The sequence below is a fragment of the Larus michahellis genome, chromosome 5, assembly GCF_964199755.1.
Source record: "Larus michahellis chromosome 5, bLarMic1.1, whole genome shotgun sequence".
Lineage (NCBI taxonomy): Eukaryota > Metazoa > Chordata > Aves > Charadriiformes > Laridae > Larus > Larus michahellis.
This window is the reverse complement of record NC_133900.1, coordinates 51,596,189-51,618,371: the sequence shown is the minus strand read 5'-3', so window position 1 is coordinate 51,618,371 and position 22,183 is coordinate 51,596,189. Positions and strand designations below refer to the sequence as shown.

At 41.0% G+C, this 22,183-nt stretch overlaps 1 protein-coding gene across 1 annotated transcript; it reads left to right on the top strand.

Annotated features, from left to right (window-relative positions):
- Positions 1 to 478: 478 nt before the first annotated feature.
- On the top strand, positions 479 to 16,504 carry SUCLG1 (succinate-CoA ligase GDP/ADP-forming subunit alpha). The gene is made up of 9 exons (XM_074587258.1): positions 479 to 660; positions 9,391 to 9,494; positions 10,378 to 10,494; positions 11,020 to 11,232; positions 11,321 to 11,378; positions 13,706 to 13,789; positions 14,426 to 14,577; positions 15,096 to 15,284; positions 16,252 to 16,504. The coding sequence occupies exons 1-9, from the start codon at positions 609 to 611 to the stop codon at positions 16,276 to 16,278; spliced, it is 996 nt and encodes a 331-aa protein (XP_074443359.1). The 5' UTR covers positions 479 to 608; the 3' UTR covers positions 16,279 to 16,504.
- Positions 16,505 to 22,183: the final 5,679 nt, after the last annotated feature.

Sequence of the window (22,183 nt, the reverse complement as noted above, 5' to 3'; positions counted from 1 at the left end):
TAATATTTGATCGACCAATTAACTTGTTTGTGGGTTTATAGATCAGTTGCTCAATTAGAAGATACCACCTTTCCCTGAAAAAAGGTGACTGTTTTTGGCATCTGCATGCCCCCACAGCCACAGCCACAGCCACAGCACGCGCTGAGGCCTCCCCATTTGCAAACCCCCTTTGGCTTGTTTGCAAATGCTTCTCCTCACCTTCACTGACCACCTATTCACCTACCAGGGTGGCTTTTAAGGAGCACTCCCAGCGCGCACCCATCAAAAACTGGTTTTGGCCTGAATCTAGCTCAAATTAGGAGCGATGAGGGCTGGCTATCACCGCCCTGCGGCGGTGGCACCAGGTCTGTCAGCGTGGCCCTGTCACCCCGCCTTTCCCCCGAGTCCTCCGCGGACTACCACACCCACAATGCTCCGCGGGGCCACTTCCGGCCCCGCCCCGCTAGCTAGTCCTTGATTGGCTGCTGCCGCTGGGGGGGCCATCTGTGCTGAGCCAATCCGCGCGCGGGGCTGCCCGCTGCCGCGCCGGGGAAAGCAGTGCTCAGGCGCCGCGCAGGGCCGCCCGCCCGCCGCAATCCGCCGGGCCGGTGTCATTGCCGAAGGGGACGATGTCTCACTGCAGCCGCGCCGCCGCCCGCCTCCTGGGCCGCTTCCTCCGCCGTGAGTACCGAGCCGCCGGCACAACCGCCCCCTGCACCGCCGCACCGGGCCGCGGGGCCCTCCTCGCTGCCTGGCAACCGCTCTCTGCCGCGGCCTGCCCCCCCCGCGGCGCCCCTCCGCGCTAGGCCGCGGGGCCTGAGGCGGGGGCGAGCGTGGGGCAGCCCCCGGCGCGGCCCGGCAGCCTCCGCCCGCCGCGGGAGGGGAAGAAGGGGCCGGGCCTGCGGCGGGGCAAGGTCACCCGGCGGAAGGGTAGCGTCCTGTCTGTCCACCGGGGCGTCGCTAGGCCTGTGGGCGCCGGGGGGCGGCCAACAACCCTCTTTCCCGGGCATCGGTCTGTTGGCGGAGTTGGGCCTCCTCATCCTCAGTGAGGGAGGCACGAGGTGGGGTCTGAGGGCTGTTCTCCAGAGCCGTCTGTCGCTCTTCCAGAGCATTAGGTGGAGGGAAGGCAGAGGCTGGCTCTTCTCGGGGGTGCTCAGTAGCATAGGGCAGCAGGCACACGTGGCTCCAAGGAAAGCTATTTTTAAAAGTTCGGAAAAGTTTTTGCATTGAGGGATGTCAGCCGCAGGTATGGGGACCCAAAAAGGTTGTTCTCTCTGTTCTTTCCAGACATACTAAAAACTCGACAAGGCCTTGAGGAAGCTGGTGGAGTTGGATTTAGTCACTTCTACTGGTGGTTTGGACTAGAGACCTCTTGAGGTCCCCAGATTGTCCTGTGATTTCAACACGAGTTAGCAAAGTTGTTCTTTATTGTCAAGAGTAAGAACATTAGCCTTTAATTATGGAGAACATGAGCAGTCTGAGACTAATGCTTCAGCTTGAAAGTTTTTATATGTGTTGTTCTGAAGATCACAATAAAAAATAAAGTGCCTTTTTTTTCTTTTCAGTATGTTTTTTTTGTGTGGTTAATGCTACATCCTCTACTGAAATCAGTATGGGTATGCCTAGGCATAAGACCTGTTTCTTGGAATCTAGACTAAGGAATCGGTGCGTTAATCTTAGCTCTTGCAGCTGAAAAATAAATGGACAGACTTAAACCGACCTTCTTTCACTGCACGCAAAGTGTTTTGTCTTGGTGAGGTGGTAACTTGCAGGTTAGGGTCTCATGACATGATGCCACAACATTTTAAGCTGGTCTGAGTTGTTCCTGTGGCACACCTACCACCCCCTCAATTATCCATTCCTACTCCTTGTCCTCCATGAGCAGAAGCAGAAAACTGTATTTTCTTACTGTACTGTTAATTTTTGTCAGTTCAGCTCTTTGATTTGGCTCCCCTGAGTCTGATGAGAATTGGTTCTGATGGAGTGGAACAGATGGGAATGTAGCACCTCGAATTTAGCTTAATTTATACTCCCAGAAAAGCTACTCTTGGGTGCAGTTTTATGTGTTAAAACCTTGCGTTCTTCTCTTTACAAATAGCAGTAAGAGATTTGGGGAAGAATGCCTAGAATGATTTTTGGGGGGTAGATGGGAAGAAGTGGTCTAAGAAGCTTAAGAAGTGTTCTGTTTGCAACAATCCATGAAGGCTTTGTAAAAAAAAAAAAAAAAAAAAAAAAAAAAACAAACAAAAAAAAAAAACCAAAAAAACCCCAAACAAACAAAAAAACCTCCTGCACGATGAAGTAGTCCTTCATCGGCAACCTTTCTTTGTTTGGTTAGATACTCTTTACAGAATGTTAAGAGACTGGTGAAACTTTAAATTTGGACTTTGTACGTACATTTTCACTAAGAAATAATTAACATCTGCTTCTCTTGGTGATTTAAAATCATAAGTTGCTAGTGTGTTCTGTTGCAAAAGAGATGCAATATCTATATTTGTTGGTGTATTGCTGAAGTAACATGCAAGATGTGTATCTGTGAGGTGCGGTTAGGAAGCTGTGAAAACATAGTATGAAATATGTCAATGAATGGTAAGTGCTTGCTCAAAGGTTGGCTGAGAACACTGAGAACCACCTGTGCTGGCCTTTACCACACTTTGAAGAAAGTCTTTGTAGGCACCTTAACTGCGAATCAGGGTAAGGGATTTTATGTGCGGGGCATGTTATAAGGCTTTGTAGAGCTCTTAGATTAGAGGATTACAGTAAATAATGTGAATAACCCTGGCAAAGAACTGTTGCAGAAATAACAATCCAAACTGAAGAATTTGCTAGTTGTTTTTATGTAAGCACTGTGGGGGGAGGAAACCTCACAAATAATGTTCTTAATGGAGTATACATGGGGTAAAACAGTTTGTTGCCTTCCAAGAAAGTTGATTTGTGCTGAGAAGAACATGCTTGTTTCCCCGCAGGCTTGCAGATTCACTGAGATGCTTCACTCTGTTTCAGATTCATAAATTCAGGAGAAAGCTTTTCTTTCAAATGCCATCACATCTCCCGTGACCCCCTGTAGCCAGTAATGTCTGTCGCAATGAGCGGGGATTTTTGATTAGGAAAGAGGTGTGTTGAAAGGATTGAAATTTTCTGAATGTCACTTCCTCATTAGTCCTAGTTTTGTTTTAATGTGGTAAGTATAGCATAGTCATTGCATCTGTCCTTTACAGGCTGATTAGTTTATTTAATTCCTCAAGTCCTGTGCCATGTTCATAGATTGGGGTTTCCATAATTAACAGGAATTTAGCAAAGGAAGAGTGAGACAAAAGAGGCTGGGAAGCGATACCTAGAAATCTGTCTCTGAGCACATAATCCGCTTTAAAACTGGGAGTAAGATATTTTGAGCAGTCCTTCAATAGCATGAAAACTTCTCTGTCAATAAGGATTATCTTCTAATGCAACTGATACCTTTAAGGGTGAATTTTGTAGATGGGTTTGGGAAGAGGAGAGAGTTGTCCAAATGTAATAGTGTGAATATATACATATGGCCTGATAATGAAGACTAAAACCTAACAAAGGACTGTGATGGGAAACTGCATGTGGAATATTCTTGTTAATATCAAGCTTCTAGTCAGTAAACTCTGAAATTTGCTGCAATACTGGTCTTTGCCACTTTTTTTAGTGTCTATACTCTTCGGTAATGTAAGAAGCTGTCCAGAACTGTTTCTGACCTGTTCTCTTCAGGCCATGCATTTGTAGTCAGAGAAGAGAGAAGGGAGATGGTCATAAAAATACAAATTAAACAACATGTACAGAATATTGGAAGGATTTCGCAGTAACAAAATGAAATACTGTAACTGATTGAAAGTAAGAGTGTGTGTGTGAGAGAGAAAGAAAAAACCCAACTTTTTAGTATTTTGACTAGTCCTCTTTGTACCTCAGTCCTTCCCTGATGTTTTCTTGCACCTCACTTCTTCCCCTTGTACTGACCTCCAATTTGCTCATTCGTATTGGAGCCCGTGTGATTTCTAAGGCTTTCCTCTTTCCTTATTTAGATGATAGAAAGGAAAAGAAATATCTTCCTTCATTTCCATGTTCTCTGGCTGTTCAGAGGGAGAACTTAATTTATTACTTACCAGTCTTCTGGCAATATAGATATCTGCTTGCGTTCTTCTAGAAAGGAATCTCTGCTGTTTTACCATGTTCTTGTACTGTACTCATTTTGTGAGCAGCCTGAGTGCTGCCTTAGCTTCCAAGCTTTCTTTTCTTTTTGTCTAGGATAAATGTGGGCAAGACAGTGGCATACTGACTTAGATTCTTGTCCGTAGCAAGGGAGTCTTGCAAGAAGTCCTGAAAATAACAAGTATTCAGCTTTCTAAAGTTTGAGTGAGGAAGAGATTTAGCCCATAGTATCTGTACTCTCAGCTGGGCTGGTTCACACAACACGATTAAGCCGGACAAATGTAGCTTGGGTTTTATCATTTTAAATGAGATTTGTGCTTGGGAGTGTCCTGGTGTGTCCCAGTGTGCTGGGAGTGTTCTCTTTGACTGCCTGAAAGCTCAGTGTAAATGATACTTGTATTTGATGTGGGCTTTAAAATACCATGCAAAGGATTCCGTTTTCTTTTTACTATGTGACTTAATGATAAATAATAGTGTATTTTTCTAGAAAGGCTTTTTAGTTGTAATACACAAGTGAGCTTAAAGCCCTGATCAAGGCTACAAATTGTAAGTTTTCTTTTAAGAAGTAAGTGTAGATGGATTTTCCTGTTAACTTGGACTGCAGTGAGTTCTGGGCTTGGCTGGGGTCTTCTTCCTACGGGAACTACCAGCAGTATCTATGTTGGAGGTAATTCTGTCCCTTAGTTTCTATGAATATTTCTTTACTGATGTTTTATATACAGGCTTATACCCCTCTGCTAAAATTTAGATCTTTCTTTTCAAATCTATCCTGGGACAGCAGGGTTTTGGTATTTGATTACTTTTCATAGCTACTTGATTGTCCTGTACAATGGACTAAAATAGCTTTTTGCCACAGTACGTCTCTTTTCAGCTATGTAGAAGCTAAACTACTGGAAAGCCAAAATGTTGTTATTTGCATAACCTTTTTTTAAACCACAAACTATGCGAAACAGAACAGAGATGGGGCAGAAGTGAAAAGGATTGCCTGGGAAAGACTATCCGGTTTCTTATTATTTTTAATACTCTTTTCTAAGGGTCTATTACAGGCCTTTGTTGGAAACAGTAATGTTATGCTAGAACTCTGATTTGGCAAAATACAGCATTTCTGCTGTGCTTTTGCAAGATTTGGATTTGGTAAGGCTTGTTCTTATGCTCTAGGTCTTCATCTGAAGCCTGCATCTTTGTAACTTGGCCTGTAATTTAGCCATGTGCATTAAAATAGCATCACCAATGAGTCCAGCTTTTACTGGTTCGCAGCTGTATCCCGGTAATGGGAAGAGCAAATTTTTTTTTCTTACCCTCGCCCCCCTCCCTGTCGTCTTGAAGGAACATGCATTTACACTCTGGCACCCTGATTTGTGCTAGTAAAAGCAATTGGCTGAACAGGCATTGTAAGTTGTGAAGCAGTGTGAGCTAGTGAGTGAAGGTCCTGGGTGGAAACTGAGACTTCGATTCTATTTCTGACTCTTACCTGCTGTGAACTTAGGCGTGCCATTTCGATTTTCCACCTGTTTCCTTCTCATCTTATATCAGCTATTTCAATCTATCTATATCAATATCTATTTAAATTGCCAGCTGTTTGCACCCGGGACTTGCTGTTTGTGCCACGTATAGCAGAACCTCATCTTGATCGATGTCCTGCTGCTTCTATTGTGCTGGAAAGCGGGGGCAAAAATTTTCTGCTTTAGACAAAGCCATGGGGAGAAATATGAAGCTCTATCGTGTCAGTTTTAAAACCCCCCAAAACCCATAAACATCCAGCCCAGAAAGTGCAAGGTGATCGATTTATTTATTTATTTCATCCAAAACTTATCATTCCCTAGACATGTGCCCATGCTAAGCTGCCTCTCTGAAGACAGCAAATGGCTCAAGCCTATAGCCAGGCTTTTTTGAACCAGACGTATTTTCTCTGAAGCAGGGCTCTTCAGTAATGTAAGAAGCACATGCAGTTTTCAAGAGTAAATCCATACAAAGCTTGGGGTTTAAGCTGTCTCTTAAGTTACCAGTGCCCAAAACTTGTTTTTTTGGTACTTTGATAGGTTGGAAAATGCTCAAAAGCTTCTTATCCTTGAAAAATATATCTATACAGTCTTCTCAAAACAGAGAATTGACAAACTTAAGCTTTCAAAAACATTTTTGTGCAAGGTGATAAATATCTGAAAATAGGTATCGAACAGACAGCTGAACTGGGACTGTAGAATTGCTTTCATGATATAGAGAAAGGAGTGACTATTTATCTTTTTTTTTTTTTTTTCCAAAATACTGAAATTACTGAGTGCGCACTGTGTGCCTGCCAAGCAGCCCTCTCTTATTTTGCAGGTGGATTTGTCAGTGTTGTAGCACAAACAATAGGTGTAAAACTTAGATTTGAATTAGTTTAGTGTTGCCTGTTTATTCTTTACCCTTGCAGGCCCATCAGAGGGCTTTCAAAACTTGCGCTCCTGTACTTATCACAGCCCTGAGCATTCTCCACAAGGCATCGCTAGTGGTAGGTCATGCCTGTAACAGCTTCTTCACAGGGAGGGTCATCCTCTGCTTTTCTCAGGGTTGGGTTTCACCCAGTCGTATCCCATGCCCGTGAGGGATTGCCCAAATGTCTGAGATCAGGTAGGCCGATGCCTCACTCTCCTAACCAGCAGGCCAGCTGTTTCTTTGCTTATTTTGTCTCTCCTTTGCTGGAGACAGGCTGCTGTTTGCCAGTTGTGCGTGTGATGATGTGGTGTTGCAGCAGCGCAGGTGCAGCCTGCAGGGCGTTGCAGCCTTGCCTCGGAAGGCCAAGCTGTTGGCCAGGTGCAAAGGCCATATTGTGCTGTCTTCTGTAGCTGTGGCACTGAACTGCAAGACTCTTTCTCTATCCTTCCACAGACAGCCTTGTAACCCTGTTCATTAAATCTTAGCTTCAGATGTATTTTGTCCATTACTGCCTTGTATTTCTCCTTAGTGTAACAAGTTCTGTAATGGTGCGTGTTGATAAAGATGTGATTTAGGTTAAAACCCTGCAGGTCAGTAAGCTGACATGCACTTTTACAACTTTTCTTACAAGTTTGCTTCATGCTAGTCTACGTTTCTCTTCAAAATCTAGCTGAATTTTACTTTGTGGTGGTGTTGCCACTGCTCCTTAGAGAATGGCAGGAGGTGCTTAAAGTCCTGTGTTCCTGTCAGCACTTTTTAAGAACATAGTAAGGACTTTAGATTTACCAATATCACTGATGTCTGTAGGCTGCTTCTGGCATGGTTTTATTTTTCTTCTCACTTTTATTGAATAGAAATAAAGCATAAAAGCAGTGTATCATTAAAATTTAGTTGGCAAAAATACTTGTGGAAGAGTCCTGTGTAGCTCTGGGATAGAAATGTATATATACATGGATCTTAAATTTTCTGGGCTTTTTTTCTACCACATAGAAATTGTGTTATTACAAGATGTTAATAATGCATCTTAGTAAATTCTGTACGTTAGCAGTTTATATTGAAGAATATATTTTTCTTTTTTCCAACTTAATAGCTTTTGCTTCCTTCCTAGAAATAGGAAAAAAAAAATCCCTCCCTTGTTCAGGCATGAACAGTCCAGAGACAATGATACAGAATCTTTTAATTTTATTTTAACTTCACTTTTTACTTCCTCATATCTTATGTGGTAAAGCTTTAAAAGAGCTAAGGAGGTATATATAGTAACATACTGGTGTAATTTTCTGTTTTAGGATTGCACCCTCCAATGTTCATTCTAGGCACAAAGTAAGCTTTTTATCTAAAGCACTTGCAGGGATTAAATTGGTTCTGATCTCCTCAAAACTATGGTGTTTGAAAAAGCGTATAGCAATGAATAATATAGGCAATGCTTGCATCCTTCTTTTACTAAAGACCTCTTTCCTCCTCATCTCAAGCTTTCTTGCATGGTAACGTTCTGTGCATTTTTTATTTTTTTTAATCATTTTATGTCAACGTACCTTTCCCTTCAGCAGAGATGCAGTCATTCTCCTTGTCTCTTTTTATACCAACATTCACTGTGCTGTTTTTCTGTAGCTGTGTTGTTTTGTCTTTTTCAGAACCAGAGTGGTGAGAACTAAATTGAAAATGGTTCTAGTGGAGTTTCTGGAGAGTTACATTTCCCTACAAGCCCAAGTGCATTTCAAGCGGTGATGTCTAAGCTCCCGTAGCTGGGCATCTGTTGGAAAAAGGTCCCTTGCTGTATGTCTTGGCATTAGGTTTCACCTGGGCTGAGGGACCCTTGACCTCTTCAGTATCTCTCACTGTCTAGTGTGGACAATATGGCTACTGTGTCTAGTATGTGCAATGTTCGCAGAAGGTGTGATGTACCTATGTTGTAACAGCCTCTGGGATATTGGGATTTTTGTTTGGCTTTGTCGCTTTGCAAAAGTTCTTAGAGGACAGAGACGTATTCATTTGCAAATGAAAATAGTGGTTAAGATTTGCTGTTTGTTGTGACTGGAGTTCTGACATTAAAGTACTTGCTATGAGAAATACATAACTTGATTCCTAGCAAACCCCAGTAATTGCAGTGATAGGTAGAGTGAACTACGGGTGTTTAATATCTTAGATTAAACAATCTTAAATACTTAAAACCTTCAGAGCTACTTTTGAAACATTAACTACTGGATCAATTAATGTTTTGATGTAAGCATTAATATGTATTAATATTACTGTGTCCAGTCCTGGGCTCCCCGGTTCAAGAGGGACAGGGAACTGCTGGAGAGGGTGCAGCAAAGGGCTACCAAGATGATTAGGGGACTGGAACATCTCTCTCTTGAAGAAAGGCTGAGGGATTTGGTTCTCTTCAGTCTGGAAAAAAGACTGCTGAGGGGGGACCTTATCAACGCTTATAAATACTTAAAGGGTGGGTGTCAGGAGGATGGGGCCAGGCTCTTTTCAGTGGTGCCCAGCGACAGGACAAGAGGTAATGGGCACATCCTTGAGCATAGGAAGTTCCACCTAAACAGGAGGAGGAACCTCTTTACTTTGAGGGTGGCAGAGCACTGGAACAGGCTGCCCAAAGAGGTGGTGGAGTCTCCGACTCTGGAGACATTCAAAACCCACCTGGACGCGTTCCTGTGTAACCTGCTGTAGGTGACCCTGCTCTGGCAGGGGGGTTGGACTAGATGATCTCCAGAGGTCCCTTCCAACCCTATGATTCTATGTATATGCGTATTTGATAGAACGTTTTGTGACTTAGAGTGTAACAAAGCAGTGGATTAATGGCTTGCTCTCTCTTCTTTCTTTATCTAGTGCAACAGAATGGAGTACGACACTGTTCCTACTCAGCATCAAGGAAAAATCTGTATGTTAACAAAAATACAAAGGTTATCTGTCAGGGTTTTACAGGCAAACAGGTATGTATATGAACTGTCCCTTCTATCACCCTTTCAGTTCAGAGAGTTAGTTGGCCAAAAAAACCATAATAACCTATAAAAAGGGATTATATACTGGCTTTGCTGGACTTCATGATCAGGAATGTCCCTTCAGCACTGTAGTTTACTTTCTTTGGTCCAAATAGACTTTTTTTTTTTTCCTTAAATTCAGTAGACTAGATATTTTTTTTTCCTATTTGTACATAAGCTTAAAACTTGGGTTTGAGTCATCTCTATTATATTACTCTTGATTTCTTTTGTTGATTTTGGTCTTAAGCCTTGTTATTGTATACAACTGAAAGGGTTTCTTTGTAAAGGGAAAATTGCAAAAAAATACAAAAACCTTACCGTTTTAAAGTACGTCTTCCACAAATGCCTTTGAATGTCAATGCCTATGAGTTAAATTTCTGTTTTTATTTCAGGATACTTAATAATTTTCTCACATTCACTCTTTTACACATTTGGAAGGAGAGAAGACTGCTTTTGCTAAAACTATCAGCTAGTCATGGATGAGAATGCTAATGTCTTCTATTTCATTATAGTGTTTGTCATCTGCCAGATTTGATGTGGAAAATAAAATGTGGCTGCCATGTCTGCAGGTGTATTAGCAACACACAACAAAATATACTTTAGTGTGCAACCACAGTGCTCTGATTTAAAATAAAAAGCATAGCATATGATGAATCCACTTAAAATATGTTGATGTGCTCTTCAAAGTAACTGATTGTATATATGTAGTGAAAATTTCCCTTCTCATTGTAAATTTACGTGACATAAATTGCCTTCAGAATTATAGATAACAAATTTTTTTTTGGTTCATTCAATTGGCTATTACATGCCTTTTAACTTATTTTTTCTCTCATAGGGCACCTTTCACAGCCAGCAGGCATTGGACTATGGCACCAATCTAGTTGGAGGAATTTCTCCAGGGAAAGGGGGAAAAACTCATCTGGGTCTGCCTGTGTTTAATTCTGTGAAGGAGGTAATTTGCAGCAATGACTGGAGGGCAGACAGTTTAATGCTGCTGAAGGGCTCCCTATTTCATTGCTCACACTGGAGAGACAAACGTTTGAGCCATGGATGTCACTGTGCAAGGAGCGAAATAGAAGCCTTGTAAAAGAGGAAGCGTTCAGTGTGATCAAGCATGAGTTTGGCTTCCACTGTGAAGTTCACAGAGTCTGGATACACTTACTTTATGCATGCAACTAGTTTGTGATTGATTCTGGTGTGTATGATGAATTTTTAGCAAACTATTATCTAAGGGTATTTATAATGGGTGTTCAAGGGGTAGATCCTTTCCAGACAGTGGTTAGTTCTCAGTTCCCTAGTTGCGCTGTATGTGTCCTATCTTCAATGAATTTAGCACTTGCATTGATTACAGTAAATTAGTACATATCCATTTACTTGGTTTATGCCTGTGAATGGACATATTTTAAACGACTAGTTGACAAATGTTCTCTTTGGCCCCAGTAAATGCTCAATATCTTTTTTACTGTGTCCATTATAGGCCAAAGAACAAACCGGTGCTTCTGCCACTGTTATATATGTACCTCCTCCGTTTGCTGCTGCTGCGATCAATGAAGCAATCGATGCAGAGATGCCCTTAGTTGTATGCATTACTGAAGGTATTCCCCAGCAGGACATGGTTCGGGTTAAACATAGACTGCTTCGGCAGGATAAGACTCGACTAGTGGGCCCGAACTGCCCTGGAGTCATCAATGTAAGTGACTTCTGGATTTGCTCCAAGGCTGAACCAGTCTTAGTGATGGTTTTAATGTTCCATCTGACTTCTCCCACTCTTTCCTTAGCCTGGAGAATGTAAAATTGGTATCATGCCTGGTCACATTCACAAGAAGGGAAGAATTGGTGAGTTCCTGAATATTTATGCATGATCTAAAACGAAAGTTTGGTACTCTACTGTTTGTATTAATGAGGCTAGTCGCATCCTGCCCTGGAGGCAATTGACATGCTGTATAAACAGCTTGTCTGTCCTTCAGTTTGTAAGTGAACTTTGCTATTATCAATCCTGAAGGCCAAAATCAGTCAGTCTACCATAGCACATACTAAGTACTGTTGGTAGAGGCAAAATAATTAGAAGTTTCCTTAGGTAATGTGATTGACTTGGTTTCCTTAACACTGTCCTTTGAGGATACCTGCATTTATCTTCGGATTTCAGACCACTAAGCTCTCCAACGCTATTCCTTCCAAAAGCTCAACTCCTGAGGACTAGGATCCTACACCTATAGTGAGCTCAGTATTATAGCAGAGAGAAGAGATTACAGGCAAGTTTAAAACACGATAATTTAGACAACTATTCCATGGCGAGTGTAAGTGACAAATATACACACCTCTCAGACAGCAGAATTAAGTTCAGAAAGGCAGTGGCTTGTTCATAATCATGTATTGGTTAGACACCCTATCGCACGCAAGTCTAGTGTCCTGACTTCCATTGGTTCTTTGTTCTAACCTATAGAAATTACAACTTGGTTGTTTTTAAAATAATGCCATTCAGGAGCTATAAAGAAAATTCTTCCAGAATATGCATTTGTACTTAAATAGAGCTTCAGAAACGTTGTAGACGGCACGTTTGCTGTTACCTGTCAGTGGGGTAACCAGTTTAACTTGAGCACAGTACCCTTTGTAACACTTTTTTTTTTTTTTTTTTTTTATGAAAAGTGTTTTTACTGAAGAGGGAAGATCTGTTCAGTGCTCTTAACTACATGGACTTGGTGCAGTTTTTCTAACATGAAAAACACTCTTACTACTTAACCACTTCCGAGTTGTGAATAAGCTGTACCTAGTGAATGATGGAAGGTGTGTTAACACCTCTGGCTTTCAGAAGTACCTATAAACGTGGAATTGAAAAATCAGATGACTGCAATCATATCCTTTGCAGATACCATCAAGACATTACTCTGTGACTGTAAAAGATAACGTCAGCTGACATTGCCCTGAGCTCCCTTCAGAATCAAAGTTCTGTTAAGATTTTCTGAGTATCTACAAGAAATGTCGTGTAGTCACAATATATTAGAATCCGAATGCAAGGCACATCAAGTGCAAAAGAATATTTTAAATCCTGAATCCAGTTGCCCCACCATTCCTGGAAACATTTTCAGTGGTGATCCAAGGATCAGGGAATAAAAATGTAACTTTGCCATCCTCCCAGCTTCATCTAGCACTGTGACCTTTGGTGATATGCTCCCCAGATTTCTATTACCGTGAGGTGTCCAAGAATCATTTGATCATTTTGGGATGCAAGCTATAAAAATAGCCATGGTCTTTGGACCTTTATCTATAGCTTCTCTGAGGCAACCTGATCTTAATAGTAAACAGGAAGTCCTTTGCAAACATATCAAGCAAAAAACCTTTGCCAGCAGACGCCTGTGCTGTCCAACAGTATAAAGAGTTGATAAAACTAAAGTTGTTAGTCTAGTGGTGTATTTTTTCCCCTGTTCATTCAATATACTTATTATATTCCTTGTTAGATGGCTTGAAGTAGATGGAAGATGATGTCTGTTTTTCCTGGAAACCTTCCCTCTTGTAGTACTAACAGAAATCTTGACTTAGAAAAAATGACCAGAAAAACCCATGCAAATGTTTTGCCCCTGATCTAGGCTCTGTATTACCTTCCATCCTGAATTTAAAACTAGAGTTGTGGTCTCTTGTAATATTGTAATGTAAATGCTGAATGTGTATTGTAGAGCAGTGAGCTGCAGCTACAAATACCTTAATAGTGATAATTTGCCTTTGTGCAGCATATTTGTGTTCTGGAGGATCTCTCGTGTGCCTGGCCATACTGGAGATGTGATTGATATGGATTTCTTTTGACAACTGTTGAGCTGCAGCTCAAGCTCAATGCACAGCTACTTGCATACAAGACAAGAAGTATATTCTTCTCTTCGGTTTTTAGTTTTCTTTCCTGGTAAGGCTGCAGCATGAGGAATGCTGTCTCAGCCATTACTACTGAATTTCTGGGCATTTTTAGTCTGTTGACAATTAAGTCTCAAAAAATGCGAACCAAGAAATAGTATAGGTAGAATCTTATATAGAGTGGTCATGTTTTGGTAAGGACAGCTGGAAAACCTGGCATCTTGTGTTTGGCTTATTAAGGTGATTTTCCTGAATATAAGAACAGCTGCCTCTAGTCTCATGCCTATGTTAGTGTTAAGTTTATTTCACTTTCTTTCCTAAAGGTATTGTGTCAAGATCTGGAACTCTGACATATGAAGCTGTTCATCAGACAACGCAAGTTGGATTGGGGCAGTCTTTCTGCGTTGGTAGGTTTCTCAGAAACAACCTGTTGCACCTAGACTAATCTGCTTTTTCTTTACAAGAAAAAATCCAAAATAATTTCTTTTTGCAAGAAATTGTTGAATGGCAATTATACTGAGAAATGAGATCCCTTTGTGTTGTGAAAAGTATAACCCTTCTCTATTATCATTTCCACATCAGATTAATAAAAGCCTAAAAAACAGATTTGAACGGAAAAGCGCCAGAAAATATGATGTCAATTTGGAAACAAATTTTCTTAAAAGTTTAGTATTATAAAAGGATAGGGCATTCTTAGGCATTTAGTTGGGTATGTTAAGTAAATTCAGTTTTCTTACAGCAAGATTCTAGAGCTGGGGTCTCAGTCCTGCTGCGTGTTATACACAGCCTCTATATAAGGCATGATATTTTCCTTATGGTTTGAAGGGTGATTATTCCCATATTAAAGCTTTCTGTAAGTTGTGGGGGAGATATTTGGAGCAGGAATTCGTCATGCTTTGACTTGGGAAGAGCCTTCAGAGCTGCCCTTCTTATGAGCCTTTGGGAATACTCTCCATGCTGAAATTTACTTTGAAACTCTTATTGTAAATGCAATATCATTTTTTTGAGTTAGTCTTTTTTTTGTGGCTATAATTTTTTTTCAGGGATTGGAGGTGATCCCTTCAATGGAACTAATTTTATTGACTGCCTTGATGTCTTCTTGAAGGATCCTCATACTGAGGGGATCATATTGATTGGGGAAATTGGAGGAAATGCTGAAGAAGATGCAGCAGCATTCTTGAAAGAAAATAATACTGTAAGTCTTAAACAGCTTGCTTCCAGGCACCTTGGTAGATAGACAACTTCTTTTGCCAGTTAAACATCTTTTGAAATGTCATTGAAAACTCAGTTCAATCTCTAATCTCTATTTGCAAAAAAACCCCAAACAGTCATACTTCTATTAAAGCGAAAGAGTTGAAATTAGGAGCTTTATCGAGATTAAATCTAACTGGAGAGCAATGTCGACTTTAGATTTTTTTTTTTTTATCCTGTAATGATATTTCTAGTCAACATTCTGGTTTTTGTAATATACATGGATCTGTAGAGAGATGTTTTGAAGTTTCAGGTTGCTTCTGGTTTATGATGCTTATCAGGAGAGAAACTATTCCTCACTCTTCAGACTCTTGGTTTGTTGTTGTCTGAGGTTTCTAGCTGTTTTATATCTTTGCCTGGCTAGTTGATATTTAAAAAAATAAATAAATAAAATTTGCCATCTGAAATTACTTTTCATCTCACTCTCCCCCATGTAACACAGTACCTTTTGTTTCTTCACAGGGTCCAAATGCCAAGCCGGTAGTGTCATTCATAGCTGGTCTGACTGCTCCTCCGGGCAGGCGGATGGGTCATGCTGGAGCAATCATTGCTGGGGGAAAGGGTGGAGCTAAAGAGAAGATAGCTGCTCTTCAGAGTGCTGGTGTTGTCGTCAGCATGTCTCCTGCTCAGCTAGGCAGCACCATCTACAAGGTTCGTTTCTTGGAAATTGGTATTCATGCTCAAACAGAGCAAGAAGCTACTTTTGAGGGAATATGAGTTGCGAGTACGTCTCACCCAAATACTCTGTTGCTCTGAACTTGGTTAAACATAAGAACTCTTATTGACTGAACAAGCTGCAGTTATTACATAGATAATATGTGCATGTAGTTTTATGTAATGTTGCCTTTATACAAAAGTAAACACAGCAAAATAGAGAAGAGATTACATTTTGCTTTCAAGTGTAGAAACTTGTTGAATTGGGTTTTCTGAATGCGAAGAACCTGAATTAATTGAAAATCTGAAAACATTCTTTGAAAATGGGGTACTTGAGGAAGGAAAGCCTTGGCATATAGGTCTATTTATTTTAAGTACTAATTCAGAATTACGGTTGAATGCATACAGCTGAAAAACTTATGTATGGAATAGGATTATTTGCATTCTCGTTAATTCAGATCCAAAAAAAGGCATTGCTTCACAGCTAGAGGGAAATACATAATTCAGCTGTGCTAGGTATTTTTTTTTTCCTGTGGTGACTGTGTAGTATAGTATCTTCACAGGCTGCTGTGGGATTCTTCTTCTGTTGTGTTTTTCCTTTACTAAAATGAAAATCTCTCCTTCATTGCTTGAATCCTTTACTGTAAGGATTCTACTGCAGTTCTTATGCAGAGTGAGTATTTTTCAAGCCTGTTATGCTGTGCCTGGGAGCAAATGGTTCCTTGACAGCACTGCAGTCTGAGTGCAGTCTAGCGCTACTGGTTTTTCATAGTTGGTTTCTTAATGTGAGGTGGGAGAGTACTTATCCTCCTTTCCTCTAATTTGCACACATTATGCATTTTATATTTTAATTTTTAATTCTGAAATCAGATTTGCTATGATAAATACAAATTAATTTTAAATAAAACAGTAATAGAAGCCTTTTCTTTTTTTCATACCTGTAATGTTTGTGTGCTATTTGCAGGAGTTTGAGAAAAGGAAATTGCTGTAAGAGAAGACACTCTGGAATACTGTCTCCAAAACATCAGTGCAGCACCTGGCCTCCGCTTATCTTTTGTCTGCTAATCTTCAGTTGCCCAAATGACTGACACTGGTCTTTGAATTTGACTTGGAAGCCATAAACCTCCTGGCTAAACCTGTTTTGATGTCTCCTTGGTTCAGACATGATCACCTCATTGTAAATCACAGCAAATTAATAAATCTACTACTAAATCTGATTCATCTTTTGAATTCCTGAAGCAGAGCCATTTCTTCAACCGTCATAAACAAAATAATCAGCCTTGAAGGTCTGAATCTTTTATAACTTAAGCACTGCCCATTTTAAGGTAAAGTCGCTTATAGAGATGCTTTTAAGGATCAAGGCACTGACTATGCACATATCACACTTCACTTTATTTTTAAAAAATCCAGTCTTACTTGTTTGTTGCTGGCAAGTACGTTTGTTTGAACAATAGGCCAAAGTTTCCGTCCATTAAACCAAAGCTGCTGGATCTGAAGGGGTTGCTTGTTGATCCACGTAGCCGGATATACCTGAAGTCCAGACTTTCTTTTCAAGGCTGATGAGCCATGCACAGTGTAGTCCTCTACTGGCAAGGAATTCTGTTTTTTGTGTAGAGAGATGGAATTTTTATTAACAAAAGTGAATCTTATTTCCTGTGCAAATATATATTCAAAATTGTCTGTAACTTAAAATGATTTGGTCTCTAGCTTACATTACCTTAATTTCCTCTTTATCTTAACTAGGATTATGTTACTTGTGTGTTCTGAAATCCTCATAACATTGGGACATAATGGAGGAGAATTATTATTCTCTGGAAAAGAATGTAATAAGGTATTTTTCTTGTTAACCACTCCCAGCACTGTAATGGAAAGCCCTTTTTTTTACTTTGGAAATAGCCCAAGCACTGTGCCTATAAATGAGTGTTACAAGTTTTATCGGGATGGACTAAACCCAAGATTGCTTTCTTTATATAGAAGACTGAAAATTCATGTAACCTGGCACTTGTCTAAAGCTAACCTTGTGTTCCATAAAGGTGCTGTTACAAAAACTCGTGTTGTTATTTGTTTAAAATTGGTCTTCGTTTTCTTACTCAAATGCCTGTGGAATTTCTCTTCCTGATGCAAGCAGTGAGCAGGTATCTTGATGCTGACATCTACAATTCCTAGAGTTAAGCCCTGACAAAATGCATAAAAGGACAGGTCCTGTCTCCACTGCACTGAATGTGTATTAATGTTTCATACACGGTCGGGCATCAGTCGGATGATACAGGCCTTAGGACACAGAGACCAGATGCTGTATTATTCACCTTGGTATGATTTACTCAAATGAACCTGACATCCTGTCCCTAGATGGCTGAAAGCAGTATTGAGTGGTAAATCATTCGGGAAAGCCTATGACAACAGATAGGGATTTTCTTACTAGATCTGCTCAGTTTTCTGGTGGTGCCCGATTTAATCAGGAGTGAAAAGACCAAATGGTGGCCCTTGGCTAGAGAAATACCAGTGCTGACATGTCTCGGTCTGTGTAAGAGCGCAGTTCTTCACCAGTGAATGTCAGGATATTGCAGCCTGTCTTCTTATGAGCCTGCTAATCAAAGTAACTCATCGTGGTGGTGGGCTTCTCCACAACGTGGCTTTTGGGATGGGTAATGCTTCTTAATGAACTGCCTGAATTTCATCATTGCCACCGGTGTTATAACAGATGACCATCCAGGACAATTGAGGTGTAGTAAGTTTCCTGATAGGGGTTGCTCCATGGAAGCTCTTCTAGAGGTACCAGCTATTTTAGAAGACAGCTGTAAACTCCACTGACTGTTGTGCCCTGAGAAAATGTTTCCTCATATCTTGAAATTTGAGGATGGGTTTACAAACGCGACCTTGATTCTAATGTTTGCAGCAGTTACCCAGTGCTGTATGACCAGATAACCAGCTGCCTGGTTCTGTTCGAGCCTGGGGCAGCAGTCGGCCTAAGGATGGGGAAGAAACCTGACCTTGTCTCATGGAAAGGCTTAGTTTTTGCAGCTTTCTTTTGCCGCCTAAAAACATGTACTTGATAAATATCATCAGAGCCTCTTACATTGCTAATGACAGCGTCTCTTTGGAAAACATATTCACAGCTGTTTAATACCGTATGTCCTTGTCAATAAATACTTTGAGTAATCTGATGTGGAAAATTGTTCACTTATTTATTTTTTTTTTTAAGCGTAAAAGTTAAGTTAGTGTTGAGCCTTAAACCTGTTGCTACTTTATGACTTATTAAGTAGTTTTTATGTGCAAGAGAAACATTACTAATGTTACTGTTTGAGTTCTCATTAAGTTTATGAAATGGTCCTTTTTTTACTTGATCTAAACTTGGCAGTGGTGTCTGTTTATAAATCACTTGCACTTTTGAGGGATAAATTCTAGATGTTCATTTTAGTTGGGGGAATCCGTTGCTACGCATCTTTTCTTGAACAAAGAGAAGAGGATGCAGATCTACTTTATGATACCTAATATTCTCACTAGTAGGTGCTTCTTGAGTTTGATGATGTTAGTAGTGTTTTGGGGGGTTGATTAGGGGTCTGTCCCACCTAATGAACACCATGCTTTTTGTGTCTTTTTAAAATGTATTAATGCCTGATTATTTTTTTTTCTTCTGTGTTTATGCTGTTTTTCAGGATGAACATTTTGTTATGTAGTATTCTGGGTGAGGACGGTGGTAAGTCACTCTCTGGACCTTTGTACTTAAAATGATGCTCTCACTTGAGATTCTACCAAGGAGATTTCTTAAGATTCACTTTATTGAAGCTCACCAGTGAAAACAAACAAAAAAACCCATTGATGCTAATTCATTTGGTTAAATAAGGTCTCCGATGTGCACTGGAGGTGGAGAGGGAAGGAGAGGCTGCTGAAAGACAGTCAGCTCTATAATCCAGTATCAAGATGTTCTTAAAACTATACGGGACTATTGAGATGATTAGTGGTGGATTTTTGAATGGTTATAGTTTCTGAGGTTTACCACAATTCTTCAAGCTGTCCCATTTTTTGTATGTGCTGCTTTTTATCCTCATACTTGCTTCCTTTTGTAGTGGGTTGAAATTCCACAGGTCCCTAGCACAGTGCTAATTAAAATCAGGTGGCTGCAATATTGAGATGGTCTGGCTGGTTTTAGGTGAATGGAAGATGCAACTTAATTCTGTGCAGATCAAGCGATAGATACGAAGCTTTCAGGTGAGGAGAGGAGCGCTCACTAATGGGCCTCTCCGGTGACAAGTGGATTAGAGGCTGCACTCTGGCAGAAGGCAGCTAATTAGGTAGACTGAAAGTACCGACAAAGTCATGTTGTCCTTCAGCCTGCGGCGGTGACTGACCTCCGCTCAGACCCGGGCTCTGCTCCCCAGCAGGTCTAGTGACTAGATCCCGTGGTAGCAGCCAAGCGAGGGGTGGGGGCAGAGCAAATTGGGCCAGGAAATGCCAGGATCGCAGCCCCGAGAGACATGATAGCGGTTTCAAGAAGAACCTTAGGGGCCGCCTTCTGCGCTGATGGCTTCAAAGTGGTACCTGACTTGTGATGCCCAAAGAAAAATCTTAATTGCATTGAAACTGTGGAATTAACTATTACCTGCGCTCACATAATCACTTGCTGGGTTTACCATCACTTTTGCCCTCCCTTTCCCAGTGCCTGCCACTGGTTGGGATTAGATTAAAGCTTTTCATAAGAGGGGCTATGTGCAAGTCTGATAGTACAGGCAGGAGCCTGCGGGTGATTTCTGAAGGCAGCGGTAGGAGGAGTTGTGCTGCTGTGGACACCTGGAAGGCAGGAGATTCAGGGTGTTTTACACAGCAGACTATTCCTTCCGGAGCATCTGTACAGGGTTGGGAGTGCTGAGACAGGCTCTGGATTCGTGGTGACTAGAAATAGCTGGTGAAGAGGGGAGAGTCCAGGTTTGACGTTTTCTGCAGAAATTTTAACACCAAAACAAAAAGAAGTCTCTTGGACATCAACTTGCAGTACCCTACTACAATTAAATGGGATTTATGCTACATATCTTTGGCTATATTGTTAAATAATTGGTTCTTCTGAGTTATTTAATGAGGTGTTAAACTATATCTCTATCAAAGGTACATCCCAGCACTCGGTATTACGTTGGTTTCCTGTCGTTAAGGTGTGTGAGTTGCTACAGGCAGCAGCACGTGTGGGAATTGCTGGGTTTAAGTCGCGTCGGACCTTTGCTCTGTTCAGCCCAAAGCGCCAAGGACTGTTCACAGAGGGTTGGCTGGGATGGGTGGTAGTGGAAGCTAAGTAAGGTAATTCATGGTTAAAAGCAAGCAATTCACTATTCTGAATTTATAGCAATGGCTCATCACCCTCTCTTCCTCCTTTCCTGCCTGGTTTTGTATAATGAAGCACGGGAGCCCCAAGACTGGATGTATTATGAAGAAGATTCGTGCAGGAATTAAAACCTGATGGGTACCATTTTTAGGGGAAGGTTACTTCCATACATCCCCGTTTCTCCTCTCTGTGAGAATATGGTTTAGTGTTGAATTGACCTGGAATAAAAATTTACAATTTTAGAAATGCTTCTTGTCTCAGAAATGCTGAAACACTTTCAATTTTCAGGAGGAAACTGGCAACTTGGGGTGCAAATGGGGTATTTCCCTAGAAGTGGAAATTTTTAAGTTTTTCTCCTGTTAAAAAACCTCGTGAAATTTTCTCAGAAGTATACCACAAGTTTGTTTGGTTTTTTTGTTTTTTTTGTTCCAGTCTGGGCTTTCTGGCACAGTGTGTCTTCAGCCTGATACGTCGGACCTGCTGAGCGTCCACAGCTCACCAGCAGACTCGGATCCAGACAGTTCACGGCCGTTCAGAGCACCCAAAGCTTCCAGTTAAAAACTGATTTGCTTTCTGCAACAGTTATGTGATCTCAAAAGAAAAGGAAAGAGATCAGTCTCTGCTTACACAAGCCACATAAATTCATAGAACCGGGAGAAAAAAAATTGTGTTTTTTTTCTTGTCCTATAACCACTAAACCACACACAGCAGTGTTTGTGCTGGGAGTAAGTGCAATAGCCTATAACGATATCTGTGCTGTGCAGATACATAATTAAGGGTCTCTTAAAATCTGTTTTGTTGCTGTGAAAGAGCACAGCAAATTTATAGTTGTTGGCACATCTGTAATGTTATGAGATAGTTATTTTAAAAAAAAAAACAAACAAACCCACAGCCTATTTCTTTTTCATTTGCGGTTTTGCTCTCTAGGTGGCAGGTTTTGACACCAAAACGTGGTTTTCATTCCTGCTCAGAACTCAGGGGCTTAAAATGTGCTGGAGAAACAGAAGATGAAAATAAAACACTCCTACTTTATTCTTTCTGGATGTTATATTGATTTATGATTATATCCTTTTAAGTGAGTTGGGGAGAGGTGGTAAAGAACCTAGCTGGTTCTCCTCCCTGTGCTCTCAATATGCTCATGATGTTGAAATTTCTTGTTTTTCAAGCTGGTATGAGTAATGCTGTCTGAACTGTGTGGCTTTGGCAGTCAAATGGGACCTGCCGTAGAGAAATGCCTATATCTTCATTTTGAAATGGACAAGAAATGGCTTAGACTGTTTCTTCAAGGGCTTAGCGATTCTGACTTATCTTTAGTTGCTTTTATCCAGTTGCCCAAGGCTGGAGGGCAGAAGAGGGGGAGAGGAGGTAGGGCTGTTAGGGAGGAGAAAAATGAATTGTCAGACCTAAAAGGCATTTTTTTTCTTTACAACAGCAAAGAAACCCCAAACAATCCAAGGACTCAAACCCAACCAGTGCATAATAAAAGAAAATATGAAATAGTCACCAACTGCTGACTCCCTAGAGAGTAGCAGGAGACTGAGCTCTTTGGAAGAAAAGCATCTTCCACGCCTCTATGTCCATCAGG

Coding starts and splice junctions, on each gene's coding strand:
- SUCLG1 (XM_074587258.1), top strand. CDS start 609: ATGTCTCACTGCAGCCGCGCCGCCGCCCGCCTCCTGGGCCGCTTCCTC. Junction 661..9,390: donor CCTGGGCCGCTTCCTCCGCC/GTGAGTACCGAG, acceptor TTCTTTATCTAG/TGCAACAGAATGGAGTACGA. Junction 11,379..13,705: donor TCACAAGAAGGGAAGAATTG/GTGAGTTCCTGA, acceptor TCTTTCCTAAAG/GTATTGTGTCAAGATCTGGA.